Source organism: Aquila chrysaetos, chromosome 23 (assembly GCF_900496995.4).
Source record: "Aquila chrysaetos chrysaetos chromosome 23, bAquChr1.4, whole genome shotgun sequence".
Taxonomy (NCBI): domain Eukaryota; kingdom Metazoa; phylum Chordata; class Aves; order Accipitriformes; family Accipitridae; genus Aquila; species Aquila chrysaetos.
The window spans coordinates 5,118,389-5,146,319 of NC_044026.1; the positions used below are offsets into that span (position 1 = coordinate 5,118,389).

Consider the following 27,931-nt stretch of genomic DNA (forward strand, 5'->3'; position numbering starts at 1 on the left):
ATGTAAATGTCCTTTACGCAAGCGTGTTGGAGGTCTCTGGTGGTCTTCCATAGTCTTCCTCACTTGTCCGCTTCTTGATCTCTTCTTAGGTGATTCTGCGCAGTACGATTCTTGCCATCATATATTAGATTACACAAAAGTACCTTGTATGTTAATTCCTTTTCTATGATTGGTCTTTTAATCATACCACCTTATTAATATTCTTATGTTAACACAATCATTGGTCGATCTCACATAATCCATTAACCAAAACTGTGATCAAAATAGGGTTTCTAAGCAACAGAACTAAGGTCCATCATGATTTCTTAAAACAAACCACTATAATTAACCAATCTGTGTTAGAATTTTATGGTTAACTGACTGTCAACAATACTTGTATTCTTATGATTATGCTTAGCACAGTTTGTAATGTTCCTAAGTCTCTATAACTACGTTGCAAACTTCACACTCCTATCTCACGATTTTGTTTTAATCAAATCTTTATCAAAGTATTTGCAACAGAATCAACTCACCCGAGTTGAACTTCAGCCTGCTCGGACACTGGTAACGCTCCAGCTCTGACAGCACTGGGCTCTCGGAGGGTCAAACCGATGCCGGGTATTCACCTTGTGTTTTAGCTACGGCACAGAAAGCCCACAAGACAACAAAGAGAAGTTTTCTTTGAATTCAAATCAGGGCAGAACTTGCTTCACTGTCTTTCTATGGTAATTTATGGGTAACTGTGAATGTAACTGAGTAATAACTAATTTGTTTTGTATTTTAAATGCTTTTTTTTTCCCCACCGAAAAAACCCTGAATGACAGCATGTGTCTGAATGACACCTTTGGACTTAGGCCATTTCACTAACTGTAAACAATTCTAGCTGATGTTTATGAAACTTTCACAGCCAGAGTAAAAGCTTTGTATGCTGAGTGGTAGGAGGCACTGGCAGGCAGCAGAAAAACACAATGCCATTTCTCTTGCAGCTATTTCGCATTATCCATATACCAACAGGTTCCAGCAGAAATTTACTCTTTCTAAAAAGAATTGGCATTTCGTCACCTCCATCCCTGGCGAAAGCTCACCACACGTACAGTTTCACGCTTCTTTCTGGAAATCCATTCATTATGTTCTCATTTGCTTAACTGCTGAAGCGTGACTTTTGGTTGATGTTGGCTTTTTTTAATAGTTTCCTTGCAGGCCCTATGGCACAGAAACCATCACAAATACAGGAAATACCTACAGTAATCCAGTGTTTAATGCAGTCCACAAGTTGGCCTTGGCAGGCAGGAGGGGGTGAAAATTCTCTGCAAAATGGGAGAATGAAATTAAAAGTGGATTGTGAGATAAAGCTACTGTGCCAGCACACAGGCCACAAAGGAATCAAAAGGGTCAGTCTTACACATAAAATAAACAGAAAATAAAGCCTCTAGTAATGTGGATCAGGAAAGGGAGAAAATATTGTTTTTCTAATTTTTAATGTTTAAACCCTGTCCTGAGTTGCAACACTTTTTCAGTGCATTACTGAATATCAGACTAGTTGTTGTGAAGTGGAATGGTAAAAGAGGCAGATCCCTTCATCTCTTCTCATATCCCTAAGGGGCTGGGTTCAGCACAATATCGCTTGTTTTTACCTTTTCTAAAGATGCTTTTGACAGGTTTGTGCCAGTCTAACATACTTAAGTGTTTTGCTACAGGGTGCGTGTGGCTAGAATCTGTTCAGCATTTTGTTGGCATACCCCATTTCCTCTGCTCAACCTTTTGAAAAGACCACTGGGGCAAAACAAAAAAGTCTGCAGTCTTCATTCATGAACAAACATATACGGTTACTCTTCTGGTAATAAGCTTTCTAATCTCCTTCTTCCCGTTGAAAGCCAGTTCAGGAGAAAAGGTAATACATAATGGCTTAAGTTTACTTAGACCTATAAAGCCAGAGTATAAGACAATATAGTTGCAGGATATGAGGAGTTTATGCTTAACCCAGTTACCTGGTAACTCTAGTCTTGGGGCTCTTCTAGTTTAAAAAAAACGAACAAACTTTTGTCGTTTAAAAAAAAGTCACCTGCAGTCTCATCCTAGAGGCCAAATAAACCATGCTGGATCAAAACTACACAGAACTATGGAGGAGCTATAAAATGTGATCTTGCCAACATTGAAAACAGTTATCTAGACAATGTTTTCTTTGGGGGTGACATCATGAAAATCAGTGAAAATAAAATTGCTTGAAAAGCACATAATGGCTTTTCAAAACCAAAAGTTTCAAACCTATTTTGCAGGGGATGACTCTCAAAAGTTTTGGATAGAAATAGGATCTGCGTTAGCTTTTGCTTGCAACATATTCTTACAGTCATCTGAGTGTGTACAAAGGACCTCTGCTTGGCCGACTCTCTGCCGTCTGTTCGAGAAAGATCCATCATTCATTTGGTTGACCCAAGGAACGCTGAAATTTTCAGCTGAGAGTGATTCTCAGATCAGGCTGAGAAAAGCACCCATTCAAATTTGAGTAGCTTCAGGGATCGCTAATTTGGTTATTTTTTATCTTCCAGTGAAACCAGATAAGGGTAGGATTATTTTCCGTGTTCAGAATAAATGTAACTGAATGAAGTGTTAAATATTTCTCCCTGCAAATTCTGCTGCAGGATTTATCGCAGCTCTGCAGAGACAGGCATTGCCCTCCCCCCCTTCCCTTTTCACTCGTAGCACATCTGGAACTGGTCTGGTGGTGTCTGCACTTCAGCTGCAAAACACTCGTACAGGACAGACCATGACCACAAGCATCTGTGTGCACGCATCTCTATATATGTAAAAAACATTCCACCTCTCAAATATCAATCTATCGTAATTCTTCAGTCTTGTCTGTGCTTTATCTAACAAGTCTCTTATCTGTGCTTATGTGTATTTTATCTAACAAGAGCACGTGGCTGACGGTTTTCATGGGCAGATGCACAGATCAATGGCAAAAAGAGTCACTCTATATTTCTTTTAGGCAACATAGGCTGCATTAAAAGCTACAGTTAAAATATGTAGCACCGGGAACTCATTTCCCTGGAGCTGCATAAAGCAGCTGAGAAGTCATGCTCATCAATATTTTAAGGATACACTCCAGTTCTGAGTCCACAATATTATTTTCTTTATTAGTTCTTCCTGGAAATCCACGCAATAAACAGGAATTAGTTGTACATCTCTTGTACCTTCTGCTGGAACAGATTTATTTAGGTTACAATCAGCTAGCATAACCTGGAGGCCACATGCCTAGAGCAAACCTAGTGCTCTTTCAGCTTAACTGAGGACCAGCCTGACGGTCAGACAAGCTTGAAGTCAGTTTTGCACGTGCAACTTCTCCAGTGTAGAATCCATTCCAGATCAATACATCCACAGCTTACGTACAAGGCAAAGGCTCCAGTTAGATATGCAACACGCTGGACTAGACCAAACCTCATTTTCAGAGACTTTATTACACTGACCTAAGAACAACCATGATGCAGAAACGGTTTCATCAGTACCTTGGACTTCCTTGCTTCAGATGCGGCAGATTCAGAGAGAGAAAGCAATATCCATTTTATTGGTCTAATATTCTGCTGCAGGCATGTCAAAGCCAGACATCTTAGACTCCCTCTGTGTTCAATGACAGTATCTGTTATAATCATCCAAGGTAGCTAAAGATTGTGCAAGCCAGTCTGTATCTTGGGTACTTTGGGTTGTAGTTGCGCTTCATCGCTTTGCCATGATGAAATATCTGCTATTTTCACCTACCCAGCTACCGTCTATAGAAGCTGCCATCATAACTGACTCAAGGATCAAACCCTTCATCATTGACACCTAATCCTTGTCTTCATTACTCCTCTTCTAAAAGGCACACACTTTCTCCAGGGTAAAATTTTATCGATAAAATAAGGCAGAACAAAAGCAGATACCAGCACATGAATTTTGGAGATAAAAAATAGTTTGCAGAATAGGGCAAAAAGAGGAGAAAGGCAGCAAGTGGGGAAAAAAAAAAATTGTACAACCTGTTACAACAGAAAGAAAACCAGATCTGTTCTCATTCTACTTTCTAGCAGGCAAATTTCACATTTTGGAAAACTGTTGGCTGTACATTGTATTTTTTCTGTTGAAAATATTATTCCCCTCTGAGATCAGATTTAGGTTATTCAACTTCATTTAAAGAGAAAAAAATGTAATTTCCAAAGAAGACTTTTTTCATTTTGCTATTAGAAAAGATTAAAATTTTAGTCAGAAATTGTGTTATTTCAAAAGGAGTTAGCTGAAATGAATAGGTGACCTGAATAAACAGCTGTCTGAAAGCTGTGAAGTAAAGGTCTTAGATATTCTGTCACAGAGTGCAATCTCAGAAATGAAAGATACATTGGGTACCAATTGTTACTCACAATGATTTAAGACATTTAGGTAAGTAGCGCAGATATCCAAGCAAAAATTCTTCATTGCATGGTCAAATTCTGACTGAAGTTACTATAGGTTACAAGTTACCCCATATCAGCTGAGCTAGGTGAAACTATTTCAGTGTTCCTGTCAGCTATTCATGAGAACAAGGCTCCTGCAGCCATAACGTGTGGTTATTTTAGATTAACCTAAATCCACGGTAGGTTTTGTTAGCTCTGGGCTAAGATTGCACATTTGGAGTTACCTGTGACTGTACTGACTGACACACAGCAGCTTAGGGCAGATTCTGTTTGAACGCTTTGTGATGCTTCTATTTACACAACTAAAAAATCTGATCTTCTACAACTCATTCTTTTCCTTCGGTTAACCAGATTAATTCAGTGCTTGTAATTAATACATAGTGGATCTTGAGGTACAACCTGAGAAGTTATTTCTGTGGAATTTTTATACTCCCCACTCATGACAGTACTAGCCCCTCACACTCCCACCTCAAACCAAAGCCTATATATTTTGGGATAGACACCCTTTCTCGTAATGATCTAAGCTCCATTTTGTTTGAAGTCCAAAGACACTGTTCAAGTGTGACACGATTAGGCCACCTCAATTTAAATTTTAAAAGGCACAATCCATCCCTTTAGGTCACAATTTTTAGAAGGACCGTTGTTTTTTTTTAAATAATAAAAGTACCACTGCAGAGAGTATTTTAAATACTTAGGTGCCCATGCTGATCCCTTGGCCAGAGTGTCCTGGATCACTGGCTGCAGATACGATGTGATCTCTCATCTTTCGGTCTGATCCACATTTGAAAAATAGGTAAATCAAAATACAAGAGTCGGTAAAAATTAGTTGCAGTGAAAAAAAAAGGAACAGAGATCAGACCAACTCCACCCTTGGTGTAAATCTGTTGAACTGAATAAATACCAGAAAGCAATTGGGAAAAGGATTTCTGCCCAGCAATGAACAGCTATGAAATGACCTAGAAATCAGCAATAGCTAAGACAAATAGGGGAAGTCTATTACACCTATAAGGTTAACAAGTTTTAATCTGACTCAGAAATGGGGCTTTATTCTCAAAGGAAATACCTAAATGAAACCAGTTGTTCCTCTGCACACACAAAAAAATGAAGGTTACCTCGAATTGAAAAAGGGTCAATAGTTGTCATGAGCTGTTCTTGGTTATCATAGCAAAATAAGTTCACCTTCATCAGAACATTTTGTTTTCTTGAGCTGTGCGATTAGCCTTAGCTCCTGGCCGTGGTTCAGATTTGGACATGTTTGCGTTCTCTGAGCTTCCAGTTGTGCAAACTATTCACTCCGCTTACTCTGTGGTTTTGGATTTCTACAGGACCTGTCTTACAAGGACCGCCACTGGCACGAAACCTGCTTCCACTGCTTCCAGTGCAAGAATTCATTGGTGGACAAACCTTTTGCTGCCAAAGAGGAACATCTACTTTGTACTGATTGCTACTCCAACGAATACTCTTCCAAATGTAATGAGTGCAAGAAGACTATTATGCCAGGTTAGGATGCTCACTGTTTGGACTAAGAAAATATTAGGCTAAATATCAATCCCAAATTCAGCAACATTTGTGACAAATGTTTCTCCTTGACTATCTCTGCTAAGTCATGGTGAACTTTGTAAAATACAGTTGATGGTGCATTCCAAGTCATTTACATGACCAGAATGCCTTATTTTTGTAATGGATCATGACAGAACTGTGATTCACATGAAGCAGATTACTCTTGAAAATTAGTATTTATCTCATTTAGCATTTTTATTAATGGCATTTGTAATTTCCTACAGCAGTATTCATTAAAAGGCTTTTGATAGCTGGACAACTAAAATTGATCTTTCTGTCCAATCCCAACTTTGTACTCTGTCTTGATTGGCTTCCACTGCTTGAAGATCAGAAGCAGCTTGCAAATTTAATAGCTTACTTAATTTATAAATTAGCTTTTTATGTAATTACTCTAAATTTAGCTTCTCCCATAAAAATGAAAAATTGGTCAAACTGCCTCTAAGGTCTGTCTTGAGCACAAAGATATGAAGAAACAGGAAAGAGCTATTTTCTTTTTCAACATGAAACATGAGGTTATAGTAATAGATTGCTAAAACCTCATCTGCTCATGTCAATACTATAGCATTCTGTGATGATTTGAGGGCTTAAAGTGGAAGGAATATCAGTCTAGAAATAAAATATTAAAAGGCAATTTGAAGAATCCACGTACACGCTCCGTAACGATTACTAGTTACTTTTTCCAGTAAAATTTTTCCTTGGCTGGTTCTGACATTGGTCATCTTAGACAAAAGCTGAAAACCACAATGTTTTGCACCTAAGGTGTAAAAATGAGGGCCTGATGATGAAATAGGATGTATAAATAGAAACAACGTTATTTAAAAGCAGATGGCCCTATCCATTCATGATCTCCTTCTATTATTCCATGTGCACCTGTTTTTGCCAATACAGCAGTAACAACTGACATGTTTGGGAATAGTCAGTGCTAGTTTTAAAGCTGGAACTACACATATGTATATATTTTTAAGATTGTTCATCAAATTTACCCCCATGATCAGTGAACTTATTTACCAAATGGATCTCTTTTTGCCTATTATGCCAGCTATAGATTGATAGGTAGTAATGGAGGCTGGATTCAGCAATGCAGAGTATCCCTTCTCTTATAATCCGAAACAGAAGAAATCAATTTTTATGAAGCTTTACAACCACCTGCTGGTCTTTAGCTGCTTACCTAAGATAGCTGTGTGGGAGAGCAGTACACCCAGCATGTATCTTCTACTTACACAGCACACCATGTTAGCACAGGAGCTACGCCAGAGCACTGTGATCACCAACTGAAGCATAATTCATTTTGAAAGAACCAGCAAGTGGTTGGATACCCTTTATGGAGACTGTTAATGCTACACTTGCCCTTTGCTTTGCTCCACTAAATGTACAATGTAGATTTAATAAAGCATTATCATGACATGCCCATTAAATACCAAAGTAATTACAAGCTTGATCTTTCAGTCCTTCTGCAAAGTAAACTCCCACTGACTTCAGTCCAGCAGCTAACAGGGCTCCCCCTGTCTTGAGTTTGTGGCAACACAATTCCATAGAGGGAACAGCTAAAAATGTGAAAATAAAGTTCTAAACTATTAAAAAAAAAAAAAAATTATCCACCTCTCCTTTTTCCAGAACATCATTCCTTCAAGGACTGATTTATTTGCTCTTTGGTATGATATAGAAAGTTACCAACACAGAGAGGGAATAATTCTTAAAAGGTGTCCATTAATAAAATGGATCAGAAACATTCAAGCATGTAAGCATCAGGCAGAAAGATAATTAACAGCTCACTTACTACACTCCCGCAAGTCAATTCTTTAAAAAAAAAAAAAAAACCTGAAGTATGCCTCTGGGCAGAATTTAATGAGACCAAAAAAGAAAAAGAAAAATATGCAAGTAGTAAACAAAGAGGAATTAACACTTGAGAAGGGAAAAATGATAAAACTTCACCCTGCAGTAATGGGGGTGGAGAGATTTGGCATCAAAGGAGTTAGTGTGGTTGTTCATCATTAGCCAAGACGATCAGCTTCTCAGTCTTCCAAGCACTTGACATCATGTTTGTTGCTACAGGCTTCCAGAGTAATGCAGAACTGTAGGAGTGTCATTTGTTTGTTTTCCCTTCTGGACAGTATCAAATACACTGACTCAAACTGGTGCATAGAAATTATATAGTGTGCAAAGAAATTTGTCCATATAATAGGGCATCTCCAATTTCCTGGAAGGGCTCAGAGTCCACCTGTCATACAGTGGACTAAATTTGCAAAGTACAGTATCTGTATCCTAAAACTTCATTTGAGACAAGTACATTCAGCTCCTAAGTACCATCCCACTTTTCTGCTTTTCAGTAAAGGATTGTTTTCTTCCTTTCACATTGCAACTACGGTTTCAATACAAGTGAAGACAGAGAGAAAGCTTCCTTTCTTACTGAAAGTTTCAAGAGACAGAAAAACGTTTAGGATAGGTGTTGCAGAACTGGAAACCATTGCAAATTTAGAGTGGACTTCAATGAGAACAGGAACAAGGCCCCAGAGCAGATATGAAATAATCCTTTGTCTCAGAGAGTGACTGTACTTTATTGGGAAAGGGAGGCAAGAAGCTTGCCAGGAATTAACCTTGCAGCTTTCCGAAAAAGAAACAAAAGCGACTTGGAATGAATAAAGTCAAACTTAAATGAGGAACGGCCTTACCTTCACTCAGCACTAACAGCAGCTTTTATTGGTGTCTCACCAATTCCCCGGTACCTTCCTGTGCATTAGAATTCATTATTAACTCTACCACAAAAAGGTGTCCTAAGCCTTCATTATTAGCAATAAATGTTTCTCTTCTTCATAGGAGGAGAAGAACCACTCACTCTCCAAAAACTTGAAATGGTACCCAATACCATGCAAAGCTGGTAGGAACATGAAATAGCCTCTAGCTCAGAGCTTATTGCCTGACAGCCAGCTGTCAGGCAAACGAGAGCTACAAATTGCATCCGTCTCAGCCAGAAGTTGTTCAGTTGATGCCCTCGTCTCATTACAGGTACTCGGAAGATGGAATACAAGGGCAACAGCTGGCACGAGACCTGCTTTATCTGCTACCGCTGCCAACAGCCTATTGGGACAAAGAGTTTCATCCCCAAGGACAATCAAAACTTTTGCGTACCCTGCTATGAAAAGCAGTTTGCCATGCAGTGCATCCAGTGCAAGAAGGTAGTGCTCTTATTTTACTTACCTAAAACCTAAGGGATTGAAGCCCATCCCATTTTATGTCCAAGTAGGTAGAACATCTCATTTTTCTATGTGTGTTAAAAGATTCACAATCAACTGATTTTAAGAGATGATATAATTTCAGTTCCCATCCTGCACCAGGCACAGCATTTACTACAGTGAGAAGTCTCTAACTCAGGGTTAAAGATCCCTTTGTATTGAAAGCATAGAGAGAACATGTTTTAAAACAAAACAAAAACTCTGCAGTGGAATAACCTCATTCCAGTATAACCCATTGTATATCATATACCTAAACATTTCAACTGGAAGGAAGATGAGCTAACACTGATCATTTTTTAATATTCTAATGAAGTTCAAGACAGAGAGATAAGCTTTATACAGAACAAATGCTGTTCCTGAAATAAGCAGTAGTAAACTCAGTATGCTCAGGAGTACGATTTTCTAGGCTAAGGACCTTTTATTTGTGAATTTCTTAAACTCTATACTCAGACATTGATAAGAATTTTAGAATTCTTTCCTAAGAAGAATCGTCTCAACACTTATGGAACTAACGAATCCCAGTTTCCTATGGATGTATGCATAGGCAAAGACAATCAAAACTATGGCTATATCCCCAGTAAATTCCCTTTCCCACTGCCACTCTTCCCTCTTTGTCTCCCTTTACCCTCTGCATACTTCCAGCCACCACCTGTGCCCAGATTTTCTTGCATGTGTGCTGCCTGCTCTTTTGCCCTTCAAGTCAAGCAAAGCTGCAGTCTGGTCAGACATACTAGCTGGCCAGAAATGACTGCATCTTTGCTGCCGCACAGGCAAAACAAAACAGGTAAAGGCTAAATTTTTCTTTCAGCCTTTGACCTGAAGTATATCTAATTACCTTTACCACCTCCTATCCATCCATCCGTCAATTTTCTGAAGCTTCTAGGAGTTTTGTACCTTAAAAACTGTCTAGTGTCCAATTTCATCAACATTTAAGAACAGGCTCAGAAATACTTGGGAAAGAAGCAAAGACACAGACAAACACACATATTAGGTAGCATGATCATATACAAGCCCGATTCCCAGGGCACCTCCCTTTAGGGAAGACAGGAAGAAAAATTAAACCATCCAATTTTACAGCCTTCATAGGAATACTCAAAGGATCAAAAAAAGTTCAGTTTGTCTAACATCAGGGGAGCTGTTTTTGTAGGCAACAACTTGTTATAAGAGAAAAACCCCAGACAAAGTCAGAGAAGCAGAAAGCTTCAGCTAAAATTTCAAATAAAACAGTCTTTGCCGAGGAAAGTAACAGGGAAGTTCAAACACAGAAGGTGGTTCCTTCACCACGAAGAATGGGACAGGTGAAGGAACAGAGATGAGATGAATCCGAGCACATGCATATGAAAAGCGACAAAGACTAGCTTTAAAAACAAAGAGGACAATTGAGAGTGAGATTATACAACACATGGAGAATAAAGTACTTTTAGTATGGGGCTTCTTTGTATAAATTAGGAAATTATAATAAATCACTTGCATGATTTTCTCAAGGTCAGCTCCAGCCAAAATGATGATTTTGCTGCTGTTAAGCCTTCTTTCCCTCCTCCCACCCACAAAAACCTCATCACCCTTCCTCTCTACCAAATCAAGTTACAAACCTGCCACCTTCAAGAAAACACTTTCTGTCTTACTTTCCATAAAACAGGCTATCACTACAGGAGGCGTTACTTACCGGGAGCAGCCATGGCACAAGGAGTGCTTCGTTTGTACTGGATGCAAGAAGCAGTTGTCTGGACAGCGCTTTACCTCCAGGGATGAGTTTGCATATTGCCTGAGCTGCTTCTGCAACCTCTACGCCAAAAAGTGTGCTGGATGCACAAACCCAATCAGTGGTAGGTCTCTCGTGGCCAGTGCCTTTAAATTTGGGTGGTTTTTTTTTTTTTTTTCAACTAATTACTTCTAATATTAAAAATGGTTTAATAATTCATTCTGAATAACTTAAGAGACTCAAGACACTATACAGTTCAAGATGTGTGAAATACTTACGATGCCTTTCAAGTGCCTAACAAAAAGAAATGGAAGAGGTCCTCAAATTGAAGTTTCTTCCTTTTCATCTGATTTTCACAGAACATGGTGGATACACAGCAACAGAGCTACACATGTAGTGGGATACGCATGTTCTGTACATCATTCCACTTGCATTCATTAGAGGGATCACTGACGTCAGCAACAGCAGTCCCTTCACCAGCAGAAAGTGTTTAACTGTCTTATACCTCATGCTGCAGCACAGTGCATTTCTTCCCTCACTTTTCAGGACAACTGAGAAATCACAAGGCTTTTAGATACTGCATTCCAATTTAAAAGTACTTAAAGGAGCAACTGCTTAGAGCTTTACTATGAAACACTTAGCATAAAAATATAACTTCCTCTATGAAGTAATCAGCATTTAACAGCATGATCCATACAGTCCAAGACTGCAAATCTGAGTTTGTCTCGTTATTGCTCTGCCCTTATGCCGGTCCCTCACTAACACATGCTCGATTGCATAGCTCCTAGAAGTCAGTGCATAACACCACAGGTACTGTTTTCTGTTCATGTGAAAGAGGCATTTCTCTTTTGAATATTGCAGTCCTTTCTATCATATGCTGGGGTTTTTTCTCAAAATGTTGCTACTAAAGGCAAAAAAAACCAAAAACCCCTCTCATCAGATAAGATACGCCCAACTAAATCTTTTCACTGACTTCTAGCTAGTCATTCCAATGCATCATATTCAAATTGCTTGTCATTTCTGAGGTTAAGCAAGCGGTAATTACTATGAAGAGACATTTGTCCCTTTTCTCTTTTTTTCCTGCACAACTTCAATACCCCTTATGATAACCTCTATAGCCTCAAACTCTTGAATGCTTTTTGCAGTTTGCTAACCTGCTTCTTCTCTTGAGGCACTCTTCCTTCAAAGCTATGAATCAAGTCATGACACAACCTGTCAGACTTCTTTTTTAACGATCTAAATGCTTTTTAACAAAACAAAATTAACTTACTCAGATGCCATACAACATTCTGTAAAAAAAACTATCAGACTTCTGTTCAGGGGCAGTTGTTTTCCTTTTCTTCTGCTGTATATCCTAGTGCCACCCCTTGAAAGTTCATTTCTGCCATTATCACCAGTGATAAGTCTAGTTCACTAACTTAACTGAAAGTAACAGAACTATTTGACGATGAAAATATTACTTACTACAGAATAAGGGTGGCAAAATTAGCACAGCAACAAATAGATTTGTCACAATGTCATTTTTTCACACCACTGTACATCGGATCTCCATAGCAATCCATGAAGGGAGTGTGAAATAGCATCACTTGATAGCTGATGTGCTATTCTTTTCTTGTAACCAGAATGCTTTTGGTTTTCAAACAGGACTTGGAGGAACCAAGTACATCTCCTTTGAAGAACGGCAGTGGCATAATGATTGCTTTAACTGCAAGAAGTGCTCCCTCTCATTAGTGGGTCGCGGCTTCCTCACGGAAAGGGATGACATCCTTTGCCCTGAATGTGGGAAGGATATTTAAAGCTCAAAATAAGAGGCAGGGAGAGGGGAGGAAAGCTGTGCTTGCAATATATAGTCTGAAATACACAGATGTTAAGAAATAGCTTTGCCACTCTGTGTTTCGCTGTACTATTAACATTACTTAACCTTTTTCTTCTCCCGAACTCTCCCAATCTGGAGGGAAAACAACTTCAAAATCTCTAGTAGCAGTGTTGGTGTTTTAAGATTTCTACAGCTAACCAAAACTAATGCAAAACCTGGGATGTAAAACCATTTGGTTGTTACTGACATAACATAATCTTTTTTTGTTTTTTCTTTTCCTTCCACTAAATATTCCAGTTACAAGCAAGTGATATAGTTCAAGGACTACAATGGCCACGCACAATACATTCACAGATGGACATTCAGGGTGAAACCCTCAGCCCGCTGAAATCAATGGCAAACACCACTGAATTTCAATAAGGCTGTAGTCTCACCTGTGTCCTTGAGCTATGTGACTAGTGTGCGCTGCCAAGTGTGTAGAAAGACTGCGAACGTAGCAGGTGTTTCAATGTACAAGGATTTGTGTCATGCTGTAAAGAGATAATGATGAAACAGTTGAAGTGGGAGTGCTTCGTAACAGGTACATATTTTATTGCATGACTAGCTGATCGTTGTGTGAAGTACAAGTTCTGATTGACAGTGTCAGTATTACAGTTAGTCAACATTACACTGCACATTGTATTTTTCAAAATAAAATCATTTAAAACAAAATTGTGATTGTGGTTTAATTGTATTTACATATTAGATGTGAGTAAATAAAATGCTTTCACAGTCTGCAGAAACACAACACAAGAGCCATACAAACACAACCCTGTTTGCACCCAGTCATTTGAAACTGCGGAGTTTAGACAATCCTCAGATGGGCCCTGCTGATACTACACAGACTTCTGCTAACTAAAATCAGTGGGAAAATTTATCAGCAAAACTGAACAACTGTGTGAAAACACTTAACTGACTGCAGCTGATAAAAATGTGTTCATAGGCTCTAAACTCAAAACCAAAATATTGTTTTTCTCAGCAAGCAAGGAGGTCAAGACAACTCAGAAGACATTTATCTTTGAAAAAGTCAGAAGTCTAACTTCTATACTAGGGCACACTTTAATTTTGTTCTGTATTGCAATACGTAATACCCTTTGCTCTAGCATCATTTCTGCTACATGTTTGCTGCAAAGGCAACTGTCAGCAACAGCATGCTGGCAGGACAATAAAATCAAGAGGAAACAATCCAAAGGAAGATAACTCTTTTCCCAAAGCAAACTTCAAGAAATATGGCCATGTTATGCAATATACAATCCTGGTACACCTTCCAGATGGAATTCATCTGTAACCAGCAAAAGGAAGAAAGTAGTATGTCACACTTCCAACAGGAATCTTCAGATGTGGAAAGAAGAATTAGGAATATACTTACTCTGTGTGTAACTGGGTAGGGAAAGTTTGCTCCTAGTTTCTGCCACCACTTGTGAATTTGTCTCTTTTTGTACCATGTGTAAAGTGCTCACAGGTCATTCCTCTCATTAATTCAACAAGCTAAATAGATGCATCAGATCAGATTTGGTTTACTGTACACCATTTGAAGAACTTGGCTGGCTGACATTTTTGACGTGCACGCCGTGCTAACCTGATCTCACTGAATGACTAGATTCCATCCTTTGGTGACTTCATTCTACGATGAAGGCTGTAGTAAAGAATAGCCATTAAAATCCCTCTTATATCCGCACCTCTCAAAGGAGGGCAAGCACCCCACTTACTCTCTCCTCTGGGGTCTGGCAATCCCCCCAGCACACCGCAGGTCTGCTCTAGCACTTTGCTGAGGGAAGAAGGCTTACTATTAGCCAAGGGGGTAGTGGAAGGTAGTAAGAACAGCATGGCTTACACCTTGCCCCCCAAGCACTACAACAGACGGCAAAATGGTCCCAGCTTTGGGGAAAGGTGGAATGTGACAAGGCTGGAAAGCATACTGGCCTGAAAACAAGACAATACCATGCAATAGCAGCATCATGCTATTATTCCAGTACAGTTCTGCATATCACTCAACACACACATGCTCCTAGCAACTGAACTACAACAAAACATAGCCTAGGCTCTAAACCACTGCCAAGAAGCCACCCACAAAACACAAATCCTACCAAACTGTTACACTAGTACAAGGACCAGCACTTCACATACCAACTCCTGCTAAAAGTAGCTACTACTCCTCCAAAGTAGGTACCAAGCCTTTTACCTTGTAAGCTTTTTCTTAAGTTCTAATCACTTCAAGTCCCCTGAAATATAACAGTATAAAATTAACAAGCTTAATTACACCACAAAAACAAGTCAGCACTACTTTGTTTGCTTTTAATTGAATTTATTTAAATAGGATAAGGCTACTTAAAAGACAACTCTTTACATACAAAATGTACATTACGTTAAAGTTTGCTGTACTCAAGTACAAAAACTGCACAAGTGTTTAGTAAAAGGGAAAGAGCACACAATATTTCAAAACACACATTCTTACCATTTTACAGCATTCGAGAAGTGCCTTTTATGTCATAACAGTGAATGGAGAACTTCCGTCAGTAATGAATTAAGCTACAGTTTTTGGTTTCAATATTAACCAATGTTAAAAATGTAAACAAGCTTTTGGATCAGTACTGACAGTTTATTTTAGTGGGTTAACTAAGTGGATTCAGAAGTTGATTCTTTTTTTGTTTCACTAAGTCTGGGAGCGTTATTATTATTTACCATCCATATCTAAAATGGATCTAAACTGGCTTCACCCTGAGCCACTGAGAATTAATCAAAATGTTTCCATCAGCTTAACTGGATTTCTGCCTTATAAGGCACTACCAATAACCCAGAAGAAACACCAAGTTTCACAGAAAACCAACATCCATCTTAAATCATCAAAGGAAGGGAAAACATGTTTGGGGTTTTTTTGTTTGGTTGGTTGGTTGGTTGTTTTTTTTTAAGAGTGCAACTATACACACTAATGATCAAGGTACTTCTTTGTCTTCCTATCCCTGTCCCTCTCCAAGTCAAGAAAGCACTGGCCTGCATTCCACAGGTTCTCCCTGTATTTCATAAGCATGACTGTAACCAGGAAAACAAGCAAATTTGCTACATTGGCACATTTTTACACTTATGCATGTATAAAATATGCCTGTGTATTTAAGAGAACATGGCACTAATCCATTCACTACTTCCTCTCAAAAATTTGTATCAAACAGTCTAATAACATACTTCCATCTGTGCATTTGTTATTTCATATGTCAATAAGAGAAACTTCAATTTGAAGTAATGCTGTTAAAATAGTTCATCTCTTATTATCAACCTAACTTGCACTGTAAATTCTACACTCCTGTGCAGCGAAAAGGAAAGAATTTTGTCTCGGGCTATCTTATCAGCAGAATGGTCAGTTTTCTCATCTAAATGAGTTATCTTCTTAAAGCCAAGAAGGCTCTTGGGAGCACTCTGAATCTCAATAGCTATTTTAACTATTTAACCAGAAGTGGAACAAAACTGAATCTTACCAAAACAAAAAAAATATATATTTATATGTGTGAATCATAGTGACATGCAGGAGATGAACTATAATAATCTCGAAAACTAAAAGTGGGGGTTTTAGTATATTGTAATATTACCAGCTTTTAAAGAAGTAATGAACTACCTGGTGTACAAGAGTAGACACTCTTAAGGTGACTGGTGATAATGACTCCAGCTTTACAACAGGGAACTTTTAAACTTGTTAAAACTTCACAGCAATCTGAATCCCTGTAAGGTTTAAAAAGAATTGTACTTAAACTGTTTAAATATGACTTATCTGTTTGAAAATATGGAAGTAACATTTATGTTTCAAGCACCATTAGCTACTTCACGGCCATGTAACATGCTGGATTTTCTTCTTTGCTTCCGTAGGCTTTAGGTCATTCTGGAATACAAGAAAATATATAAGTATTCTTAGATATACTATGCAAGTAGAAGTTAATTATTAACTTGCCATATTCAAATCTAGTACTGACTGTTGCTGTACTCAGTAATATGCTACTACAACAGCTTTCTATTGCCATCTTGTGGAGAAAGTTAAGTATCACAGAACTTCTCCAGAGAAGATAAAGTCAATGAATTTAACTACCTGCGAATCATGTCTTTTGGGTTTTCTTAATCCTATAATTGGTTATGCAAAAATATCTTTCAGTTATGCAGCTTAGAAAGAGGTACCTATTGGAGTTTCAAAACATACTTCTATAGTTACTTCAGACTGCCGCCTTAAAATACTTGTTGAAACGGGATTGTACAAGAAAAAAAAACGTACAACTAAGAAACGTTAGAAAAAGAAAAGGAAAAGCTGGTCTTCCTTTGTAATGACCTGTATAAAAAAAAAGTGAAACAATTGCCAAAGCCTCAGATGAGTTCATCTTTCAAGCTCCACCCCAAGAAACCAGAAAAAAATCAAGCAAGCCCATTGTAAAACAATGGGAGATTAAGTGGTGAAATAATTTCCTTTCATCATCTAAAAAAAAAAAAAAAAAAAAAAAAAAAAAAAAAATCTGAGAAATCAGAGCTTTAATAGTTCACACAAGCAGAGTAAAGACAGGTATATGAGTTTTCGAGAACTTTCTGCAACACACTGTTTTGGGGAGCACAATCTAAAGATCTCTCTTCTCCTTAAGAATTTCAGTGTTAGTTTACTTACAGCAATCCTGTGGATTGCAACCGCTGAAAGGTTTAAGGGAATTAGACCCAAAGATCAGAGACATAGTTCTGTACTGTTCTGCACAAGAACTTCAGTTTTTCTTGAAACTCGGTCACTTGCTTGAGAAGGCATTTATCATTACTGTCATTATACTAAAAATATATCAGGCTTTACACTCTACAGCCATCTGCTAAGTGTACTGATTCCTCCTGGCTGCATCACTTATTATTCAATACCATGTTCTTTAATTTCAGGCAGTAAAGTAACATCCATACAATACACTTGCCTAACTTCAAACGTGCCTGACCAACGACCAAGGCATGACTGAACTTATCAGTATTACTTGAACAACATAAACTGTGGCTAAGGCAGAAAGTCAACTGTCAGAAGTCATAGCTTCTGAGTGTCAGTTACACAGCGCCACTTAAAAGTGTTCACTGTTGTGTCTACACAACATTTAAATTAAATATAAAGAAGCTGTGAGGTGTATGCTAAAGTTTCAAAAGCTCTGTAAGTTCAGATCTGACCAACACTTGGAAGAGTTCTAAATACTATAATAAGTTAGTAATACTGATAGTAGGAAACACAACTCTCCAGTGTAAATTTGATTCAGGGTCTCTGCCATGATTCTTGTAAAAGTTGCCAAAGCTGTCTTTCAGAACAGCCATATGTTTAGGTACTCATGTTTAACAGAAGTCTGATAGAACCTACCAATCCACGCAGCAAGGGTATTACTTGCATTCTTTCATGAAAGGATTTTTAAAAAAAAGAGATTAATGGAAAGCATTTCATGAGGCAATACTGAGAAAACAGAAGTTAGGTTTGGTGTCCTGGGAAAATTTTAAATCAATGTAATTGCACACTGCATATCTAAGGCTCCCCCTGCAGTTCAACTGAGAATAGATACTTCTATTTCTTCCTTTGAAGCCCAGACTTATTCCAGATATTCCCATATTTCAGTAGAAACGTGAAAATTCCTTCATTTGTATCATGATGGAATATACCAATATAAGACCCATCCCTACCACGCAGCATGTTTTAAAGAGGAGATGGCCCATTGCTCCTTGCTCACTGACAAGCCCCTAAAGACTAATCACACCTTTGTCAAAAATAACCACTGTTCTATCTTTCTCCCCAACTGGCAGCTACATTCAGCACCATTACCTACACTTTCAAAGACAGGCCCTGCTGAATTCATATATCCTGCATTAGCTCTTCTCTCATCATGTCAGCTCATCAGTCTCATTCTGCCCCCATCTGTAATGTAGTTCTCTTCTCTACAGAAAATTTGTTTGTAGCTGAACCTAACTTGCAGAAAGAAGTTAACTATTTACCTTTATGGTTAACACCTCAGCCATCAGTCTTCTACCTGAGAACAGCACCCTTCTGTTCAAGATCTCAGCATGTCTTTCTCATCATCTTATAGAAGCCCAGGCACCGGAGTAAGATCACCGTGGCTCAAAATGAGCACTCGACCTCTGGCCTCTCCCTTCAACTAGTACGGTTTGTTGTTATGGCTTCTCATTCAGACCCACAATCTAGGCAGCTCTCCAGATTTTCACATCCAGTTCCTTCCTCTAGCTTGCCAATTCCTATGTGAGATTTAAAACAGATGGTGTTCTTCCTCTAAGGATATATTCTACAGCTCTCAGCATCTCACTTCAGTTCCTGTAACATCTCTTCCTTCACTTTGACAAATGAAAGCTTGTCCTACTCAACCATTCAAGTGTGATTATTACAAATGTTATCATTCCATTTTTTCCTTCCCTACTACAGGAAACAGACCACTTGTCCTCCCTTTAAGGCTGTTCGTGTTGTTCTGTAACACCTGTTCTCTCTCTCAGACCTACCAGTAGGATTATTTTGTTTGTGTTTGAGACTGCTACCAGCACCACCATAAGTATCACCTACTTACTCATTTTAAAATTACATGCATGCTTTCTACAAAGCTGCCTCTCTCACACACAAGTTTCCCATGGACAAGTACAAAGTCCTTCATTTCCTTCCTTCTAATCTTTCCCAAACCAGCTACTCTTTTGCCTGTTTCTAAATACAGACTCTAATATTACTCCAAAATAAAATAATCTTGAAAACTCTTACAAGTGTCTACCTTTGGCTCCTGCATTTCAATTAAAAAAAAGCTGCAAAACAAGATACTGAATGTACATACCGGCAAATCAGATTCTTCTTTTGGAACGGCTCTCTTTAACTTCACAACAGTAGTTCCTGCTACTGGAGACAAAGGGTACGCCTTCAGACTAGCCAACACACTGCTGTTAGTCTTTGAAACATTGTTCTGCTTAGCCTCATTATTCCTCATTCCCAGTTTAGTGTCCTCTGATAAACTGGAGGCTGAAACATATGTTGAGGCATTTGAAGGAACTGATAATCTTCTAACAGTGTTGGTGGTGCTTCCAGCTGGAGGAGGTTTTAGGCGATCAGCAGCTCCATTCTCTGTCTTCTTTACCTTTATGCTTGTACTCGTTGAATTGCCATCAAACACAATTAGTGGTCGTTTCCTTAAACCTTCCACTGTTGTAACACTGAAAATACAAATTGTAAAATTCTCAGAAACACAAGCTAGGTGATCCAAAAATAGCATATCCAAGACATGAGTAGTGAAAATGAATTTAATCCTGCCTGAAGTAAAAATCTATCCCAAAATACTAACCTTAAAGCCTTAGCTGCTCCAAACTTTGGCAACAGAAATTGCTTCCAAAATATAAAGGGGTGAAGGGGGCAGGGCGTTGTCTGAGGAACAGTGCTCCTCAGCAAAGAGGGTTGTGTGAGGAACTTTCTAGGCAGACAGTTACAGTTGTACAACCAAAGACTGTATGCTTATAGCCCTGTAGCTATTCCAGGGTAACTAGAGATAATAGCCGTTAAGCATTTCAAAAGGTGACTATTTGAGAAAGTGTGTGCCACCTTACCTACAAGAACAGCACCTAGTAAACTGATGCTTCTAAATCTTCCTGTTTCTACTCTTATTCAAAATCCTAACGTTAAGATAGTCTAAAAGACTGTTAGACAAGGAATAAAAACGTTAAGGAGAAAAAGCATACCTGTTTTTGAAATAAGTTGGTTTTGAACAGGAACCCTAAGCTGATTTAATGACTTTTTTGTTTTGTTTTTGATAGTTTGTGTCTTTAAGTCTATGTGTAGTCAGAGCTGACCAATTTAGTAACAACTGATTCATAAAAAAGGAATACTATCAAGCTAATATCAAAACAGTAGTATCAGGAAACATCCTGACTGCCAAAAAATAAAGCACAAAGTTATCATAGCTCACTCTACATGAATTTAGAGTTTTAAAAAAGCATTGCTCAAGAATGACAAAGTGTTTGGAAAGCACAGATTTAACAAATAAAAAAAACAAACCACCATTAAGTTATATATATATATATATAATATTCCTGTTCAGAAACTTGAGTTTTCAGTACACACTGTTTAATCATCTCATATTAAACAGAGGAATAAAAGTTGAACTATAGTGTTTTCAACAACGAAATGTATTCATTAATTTGTAATAAATGAATTTGACAATATTGATGTTAGGTATCAACAGATTTCAAAATAAGCTGCACGCAGAGACTCGATTCATTTGACTTGGAACAACATTAGATTAGTAGCTGCTGATAATTCTCACGTATTAAGAAATTATACATCGCTTGCACAATTTCTGTCAAGACCAGGGGTTACTTTAAAAAGAATGTGGAAGGAGTCACAATTTAAGAGCTCGTAGAGCAAGAAAAAGCTCAGCTCTTACTCAGATTTGCTTCTACATTACTATCTGTTCACAACAACATATGTCACATAATCCTCCTCTTTTTCTATTCATCGGTTCCCAGAACTGATAGAGACAAAGAGAGACCTTCAATTCATTTGGGACTTGTTTGTCAAGAGATCAGACACAACTCTGATTTGTATCTACAGTAGATGCGGTTTCTAGGAAAGCTTCTACAAAATGAAATTAACTTCCAAGACTAGGAGTGTTCAGCCAGGCATGTTGTTTCAGTTAAATACTACTGTGTGTAGTTAAATACACTGTGAAACAATAGTGTTTAACACATCCATTGGATTAAGTAGTATAATTTGATTTGAAAAGCCTAAAAAAGCTGACACACACTTCAAAAATAAAACATGATACTTTTTGCTCACTTCGGCTTTGTCCAAGAATTTATTCAACGCTCCTGAGAAGGAACACATTGCCCATAGCCTTTTTGGAAAGCTAATTTACAAAATATGTGAAAGAAAAGGTTTTATACCTTTTTTTCCATCACCTTTCTTAACTTAATAAGTCTGCTTTTCCTATGGAGTGTTTTTTTGGTTGGTTTTGGTTTTTCGGGTTTTTTGGGGTTTTGTTTTTTTCTTTCTTAATTCAGCTTGGTGAAGACTGGCAAGTCAGGAACTAACTACAATTCTAGGAGGACTGCTATCTATTCTAAACTGAATTTTAGAATTGTAGCACTTGTACAAATGACCACATGCTACAATACAGATAACATTCCCAGAGAATCACTTTGGGAAAGTTCCAAAATGCTGTATCATCAAGAACTGTCACATGTAATGTTTAGATACATGGCTCACAGAAGAACACAGAACCTTGGGTTTGACATTCACTTTCTTTATATAAAGTACAGGGAGCTTAAAAGCTTCAGAGTTGGACTCATGTTAGCCCGCACTCTTCTGAGGGAGGACACTGACACTAGCTAACAGCTGAAAAGCACCATTTTGGGATCATGTCCCCTCTTGCAGGGCACTCTGTGAAACCTGAATTTCAATGTGCATCTCCTACATCCTAGAGAAATGTTCTAGCCACATTTTGGGCCAGGCTGGACAGAGGGCATGCTTTAATCCTGCTGTTTACTTTGTAGCGCATGGTAAAGAATACAAGATTTACTAGAGGAAGCAAAAGCTTCTCTGCTTGAGCAATCTGGGTTTCCACTGTTTCACATGATTACTCGGGTAGTCAGGATGGACTCTGAGCAACTCCTGATTATGAGGGCAATTTAATGAAAAACACTCCTATTCTTGTCTAGCTTAGCCTGGTACTTAAGGTAGCACCCTAAAAACAGAGAGAAGCGTAGGTTTTAGCTCCCACCTCCTGATTATCCTAAATATTCACCTGGTACCAAAACAGGCAGGTGATCACCTCTTCTGTGAATCTCTGAAACTGGTCAGAAGTACCATGTTTTACACTGAACTCAGTATTATCAGCGCGTTAGCAGTCCTCAGAGGATGCCGAAGCAGCTTCTCAGGTGACTAAGGAGAAATGATGAGCTCTACCAAGGCCACAGCACTCCTGAAAACTGAGAGTTTGCAGGCAAGAGTCTTCAGACTCGATGGCATTTCAGAAACTACAGATACGTTTTGAGATTCATACCATCCTCTTTCTTCCAGCAGGCAAGATGATCTTATAGATCTACAAAATTAACTGTCCCTGAACACAAATACTTTCTGAAATGTTTGAAGTTGGATAGACTGCATTTGTTTGTATTTGGATGATTGTCTGCAAGCTCAAATATTCAATAATAAGATGTAGAAATCATCATCTCTGACCTCAGATATTTGATTGTATTGAGGTATAACACATTACTGCAGCTCAGCCAATATACGGCAAGTCTTTTAGGACATGCCATCAATCCCCAGCAGTAAAACTAAACACGATATTCAACACTGACTTTTAAAATTTCAATGTGTTTCTATCTCCTATCTGTAACTACTAGAGGCCTGCCAACACACACTGAGCTGTGCTGATCAAGTCTCCAAGCCTCTTATTAATTCCAGCGCACATTGTAAAGCTGTGCTTTCCACAGAAGAACGCATCAGAAAGCTCCTGTTGTTCACAAGATCAATCAGTTTATCTGACTTCTAAACCACACTAACAGCACACTCAGTTCCCATCTCTGACTTGCACATAACCTACCACCTCACAATACCTAGGAATTTTGTTTTGTTTTTAAAAAGAAGAATGGCAAGTTCTACTTCCTCCTCTCCACAATGACATTGTGCCAGTTCTGCTTAAGTGGTGCACACAATTATGAGGAGTGTAATATTTTAACATCCCAAAAGATGATTGAACTTCCTTGATTCTTTCTGTCAATATACTAAAAGTGAAGTTTTCTCTGTACAACTTTTACTTGCTGAAAGTCTATTTCTCCCATTTCCCTGGGGTTAGTAACACTAGCAGTAAGAGATTAACTTTCTAGACAGTATTTTGCCAGCATATTTATTAAGTATGAAAGATGTAATACAAGCAAAACCCGTAACTGCTGGAAAATCTTAAAACTGCCTAACAGAGCAAAAGACTAAGCCCAGTATGCTAGATGTTAAGTGCTAAGAGCAACTGGTAAAGAAAAGCAGCCTGGTAGATTAAACATATCTCCTTTTACTTATTATTTTCCCAGCAATACTACATAGGTTTAACCATTACTGAATTTTAGCGTACCAAACTAAGAGCCCCTAAACATAGTCTACATATAAACTCTAGATGAAGCCATTCTCCTGTTTAAAAATTAACATTGTCTCCTCAAAAACACATGCTATCTTTATTTCCATGATAAAAAATTTTTTTGCACCTATTTCAGCACAGCAACAGTGTCTTATTATTCAAACACTAACCTCGTGCTTTCATCCTCAAGTTGCAAGTTGTAAACAAACCAAGGTACTATTACCTTTTATGCACATGGAAAAAAAAAAACCTGACGTAACAGGACAACTCAGTGTCCTAGCCACTGCTAATGTTTTTAAAAATTAACAAAAAAAATTAGAATAAATCACTTGACAGAATTTGTTTAGCTCTTCCCAGTTAGAAACCTTAGTAAAGCTAAAACAGACTCATGAAATCAACGAGCTGTAATACTGCAAAACTATAATGAGAATTTCCTTCCAACTTTCCTTAGGATTTACTGCTGAAGCCAAATCAGAACACCAACCATCATGCACATCAGACCTCAAAATCAAAGTCTTGGGCAGGGGGAAGGTCGGGAGGAAAAGAGATTCAATAAAATAAACTTTTGAGGAAGATTTTGTTTTCTAATCAAATACAAACAGAAAGATTTTTAAAAGGGAGAATGTTTCTTTCAGAAAGCAGATGTTAGTTTTGAATTGGACACACAAAACTGCTGCAGCATAAACCCCTGACTCTAGAGTAGACCACCCCTGTCCAAGGACCAAGCATAATTAAACATGCTTTTGGTACTTTTCTTAAGCACTGTAAATATGATTATTAAACAATTATATGGTGAAACAAAAATAATTAAACTTTCTTCATTATAAAGTACCATGAAATCTACCAGTAACCCTGTATCAATACAGGCTGGGGGATGAAGGATCAATACCAACCCCAGGTATCAATACAGGCTGGGGGATGAAGGGATTGAGAGCAGCCCTGCAGAGAAGGATTTAGGTGTACTGGTGGATGAAAAGCTGGACATGCGCCGGCAGTGTGCGCTCGCAGCCCAGAAAGCCAACCGTACCCTGGGCTGCATCACCAGCAGCGTGGCCAGCAGATCGAGGGAGGGGATTCTGCCCCTCTGCTCCGCTCTGGTGAGACCCCACCTGCAGTTCTGCGTCCAGCTCTGGGGTCCTCAGCACAGGACAGACATGGACCTGTTGGAGCGGGTCCAGAGGAGGGCCACAAAAATGATCAGAGGGCTGGAACACCTCTCCTATTATGAGGAAAGGCTGAGAAAGTTGGGGTTGTTCAGTCTGGAGAAGAGAAGGCTCTGGAGAGACCTTATTGCAGCCTTTCAGTACTTAAAGAGGACTCATAAGAAAGATGGGGACGGAGTTTTTCATAAGGTCTGTAGCAACAGGAGAAGAGGTAAAGGTTTTAAACTAAAAGAGGGTAGATTCAGACTAGACATAAGGAATAAATTTATTATGATGAGGATGGTGAAACCCTGGCCCAGGTTGCCCAGAGAGGTGGTAGATGCCCCATCCCTGGAAACATTCAAGGTCAGGTCGGATGGGGCTCTGAGCAACCTGATGGAGTTGAAGATGTCCCTGCTCATTGCAGGGGGGTTGGACTGGATGACCTTTAATGGTCCCTTCCAACCCAAACCATTCTATGATTCTCTGAAAAGAAGCACTATAAGCTAGATACCATTAATAACATTTGGATAACAAAAAAAGATTATCTTCCCCTTTTTCCTATTATTGCAGTAGTAGAATCTAACACTTCTGACACAGGTGACCTGACATGGCATTCTCTGTAAACTCTGACAACATCCAAAAGCCGTACAAGTTTCAGGCAAACAAAGATTAAACTAAATGCATTGTCCTAAATTCTCCGAGTCTAGCCCAATAAAAGCTAAGTTACCTTTTATTCTCACTTTTCAACTCATTTTGCTGTCTTTTCTTTTCCATCATTTTCCCCCATCTACTTTTTGGTAAGTCACGCTGAGGCAGGGGAATGGCATGTTGAATATAGAGATTAGTGAGACCATCTTTGTCCATCTTTACATCATTTTCGACTAGTATATTTTTCTGTGGGGAACAGAAAAAAAAGCTGTTAAGACAAATTCAAAGCACAAGCATCTTAGTGGCATAATTTCTTTTTTCAAAAGCCACTTTAAGGTAGCGTATTGGGCATAAATGCCGGGTTTTAGAAGCGAGGGGGCTGCAGGGGTGACCGGTGTGGAGGTCACAAACTGCCCCGTGCCAATGACAGCCTGGTCTCCTGCCTTCCTACTGCCAACTTCCCTTGTTTTCTGTGTGGATTACACTTGGTCCCTCCCTTCAGTGAGGCAACGGGAAATGCAGGATGTTTGGGTCAGTGCATAGTGGTTTCTTTTTCCACTACCTGCAAGCACATCTCTTAACATACCGGCTTATGTGCCTCCCCCTGTGCGTCTTTTTGTGTCTCCTGCCCCTGATGGCTGCCGCTCTTTGTTAAGTGCGCTTGAACACAGGTGCCATGAGCATCTCTGCTTGAAACTCTGGTGTGTGATGGGCTGTCTTCATCAGTGTCAGAGACAGCTGGATCCAGCTGCGACCAGTACTGGGCAGTTCATCACCTTTGCCCACACAGGTCAACCCTGCAGCCCCTCCCTGTCCAAAACCCTGCAATTTTTCCAATAGAAATAGCAGCAAAAACAAGGAAAAAGTTATGATAGACATACTGTTGATAACTGATGTTTTCATGCACTCTTAAACACACTTCCCTGAATCCAACTACAATGCCAGAGCTCTTCTTCACACTTTTAAAAAACACGCAACTAGAACACAACGTAGTTCAAACTTACAGATGTAGAGCCGTGCTTCCTTCCCCAGTTCCCCAAAAATAAGTTGCGAGGGGAGATTTCTAGTAACTGTCAGTTATAACAAAACAACAGGTTTTTTTCTAATCGTGTAAAGGGTTGCAAAACCAAAACCTCTTGGTACCTCCTGCCAAATTTATTAAAAGAGAAAAAAACCCACTAACTGCCTACAAACTAGAGGTCACTGAAAGCAGGTCAAGTCTCTGCCACAGCTGGTTTTGGCAACACTTCACGACTTCTGATGTGGGCCTAAAACCCATATACTTTTGTCCACATAAACTACATGGACAAGAGCACACAAAAATTCAGCAAGCTCATACAAAAACCTAGAACTTTGATTACTATTGTTTCATACACCTAAACTTTTCAGGCAAGATGGTAGCAAGCATTCCAAATCACACCAACTGAAGATTCATACGGTCCAAACCTCTTTATAACTCACTTCCAAACCCCTTTTTTTTTTAATTATGCATACTTGAGCATTAGCTTGATTGATTACGTAAGATGCATTTCCTTAATCGACTGGGGATGAACGTGACACCTGTAACAAAGTAAAGATGATCTTTCCACAGGTAATTTTACTGTACGGAAACGCTGTCTCACAGCCATGCTGATTTGGGTAGATTATTCTTTAGCAGCTACAGCGTTCGAAAACAGCCCCTTTGCAAACACGGAGACACCTCTCACGCTACGGCCCTCCTCTAAACAAACACCTATGGAGAATCGACCTGCGTTTTGTTTGTTTTTTTGTATTTTTTTTTTCCTGAACGCTCTCCTGCGCGCTCGTTAAGGCCTGGAAACGGCGGGAGGACCGGGAGAAAACCCCCCGCGTAGCTGACGGGGGGAGGCGGGATCTTCCCTGCGGAGTAAAGCAGAGAAACAAACGGGGCGGCTCTAACGCGGAGGCGAGACACGACAACGAGCTAGGCCCACCATCACCCCCCCCCGGGGCCGGGTCGGTTCCCGGGCTCACCTGCTCCAGCGTGAGGAGCAGGAACTCCTCCGAGAGCAGCTCCGGGTGCAGCAGCAGCAGCTCCGAGTCCGGACGCCCCGAACCCCGCTCCTCCTTACCGCCGCCCGCCCGCTCCCTTCCCTGCGCCGCCATCTTTTTTCCCCCCCCTCCCCGCCGGCCAACCTTTCCGCTTTCCCACAATGCCGCGGGAGGCGGCGGCTCGCGCGGGAAGTGACGCCGGGCGCGGTGACGCCAGCGGCGGCGAGGGGCGGGGCCCTGTTACCCGGTGTTCCCGCCGGTAAGTGGGTGGGACGGAGCCGCCATCGAGCCGGCTGCTCC

The 27,931-nt window shown here is 39.4% G+C and overlaps 2 protein-coding genes across 7 annotated transcripts in view; one reads left to right on the plus strand and one right to left on the minus strand.

Annotated features, from left to right (window-relative positions):
- Positions 1-13,416, plus strand: part of FHL2 (four and a half LIM domains 2) — a 44,675-nt gene extending 31,259 nt beyond the window's left edge. For all 5 annotated transcript variants that reach the window (XM_029999300.2, XM_029999297.2, XM_029999302.2 and 2 more), the window contains exons 3-6: positions 5,723-5,897; positions 8,961-9,130; positions 10,827-11,013; positions 12,534-13,416. In XM_029999300.2, the coding sequence (XP_029855160.1) occupies positions 5,723-5,897; positions 8,961-9,130; positions 10,827-11,013; positions 12,534-12,685 (684 nt within the window). In that variant the 3' untranslated portion in view covers positions 12,686-13,416. The remainder of the gene's footprint in view (positions 1-5,722; positions 5,898-8,960; positions 9,131-10,826; positions 11,014-12,533) is intronic.
- A 2,223-nt stretch (positions 13,417-15,639) lies between these two features.
- C23H2orf49 (chromosome 23 C2orf49 homolog) lies at positions 15,640-27,832 on the minus strand. Of its 2 annotated transcripts, XR_005931168.1 has the most exons (5): positions 27,614-27,832; positions 25,701-25,867; positions 19,548-19,920; positions 18,712-18,969; positions 15,640-16,612 (listed from the first exon to the last, which is right to left on the minus strand). XR_005931168.1 is itself a non-coding variant. In XM_029999303.2 (4 exons), the coding sequence occupies exons 1-4, from the start codon at positions 27,743-27,745 to the stop codon at positions 16,556-16,558; spliced, it is 729 nt and encodes a 242-aa protein (XP_029855163.1). In that variant the 5' UTR covers positions 27,746-27,819; the 3' UTR covers positions 15,640-16,555. The 2 variants fall into 2 exon arrangements, 1 of the variants encoding a protein (XP_029855163.1); XM_029999303.2 differs by lacking the exon at positions 18,712-18,969 and having other exon boundaries at positions 27,614-27,819.
- Positions 27,833-27,931: the final 99 nt, after the last annotated feature.

What these genes read in the sequence shown, in the direction of transcription:
- C23H2orf49 (XM_029999303.2), bottom strand. Translation starts at nt 27,745, where the DNA reads ATGGCGGCGCAGGGAAGGGAGCGGGCGGGCGGCGGTAAGGAGGAGCGG. An exon ending in TTGAAAAGTGAGAATAAAAG is followed by an intron (nt 19,921 to 25,700) that starts GTAACTTAGCTT and finishes TTGTATTTTCAG; the next exon opens with TGTTACAACAGTGGAAGGTT. An exon ending in AAGAAGAATCTGATTTGCCG is followed by an intron (nt 16,613 to 19,547) that starts GTATGTACATTC and finishes CTTGTATTCCAG; the next exon opens with AATGACCTAAAGCCTACGGA.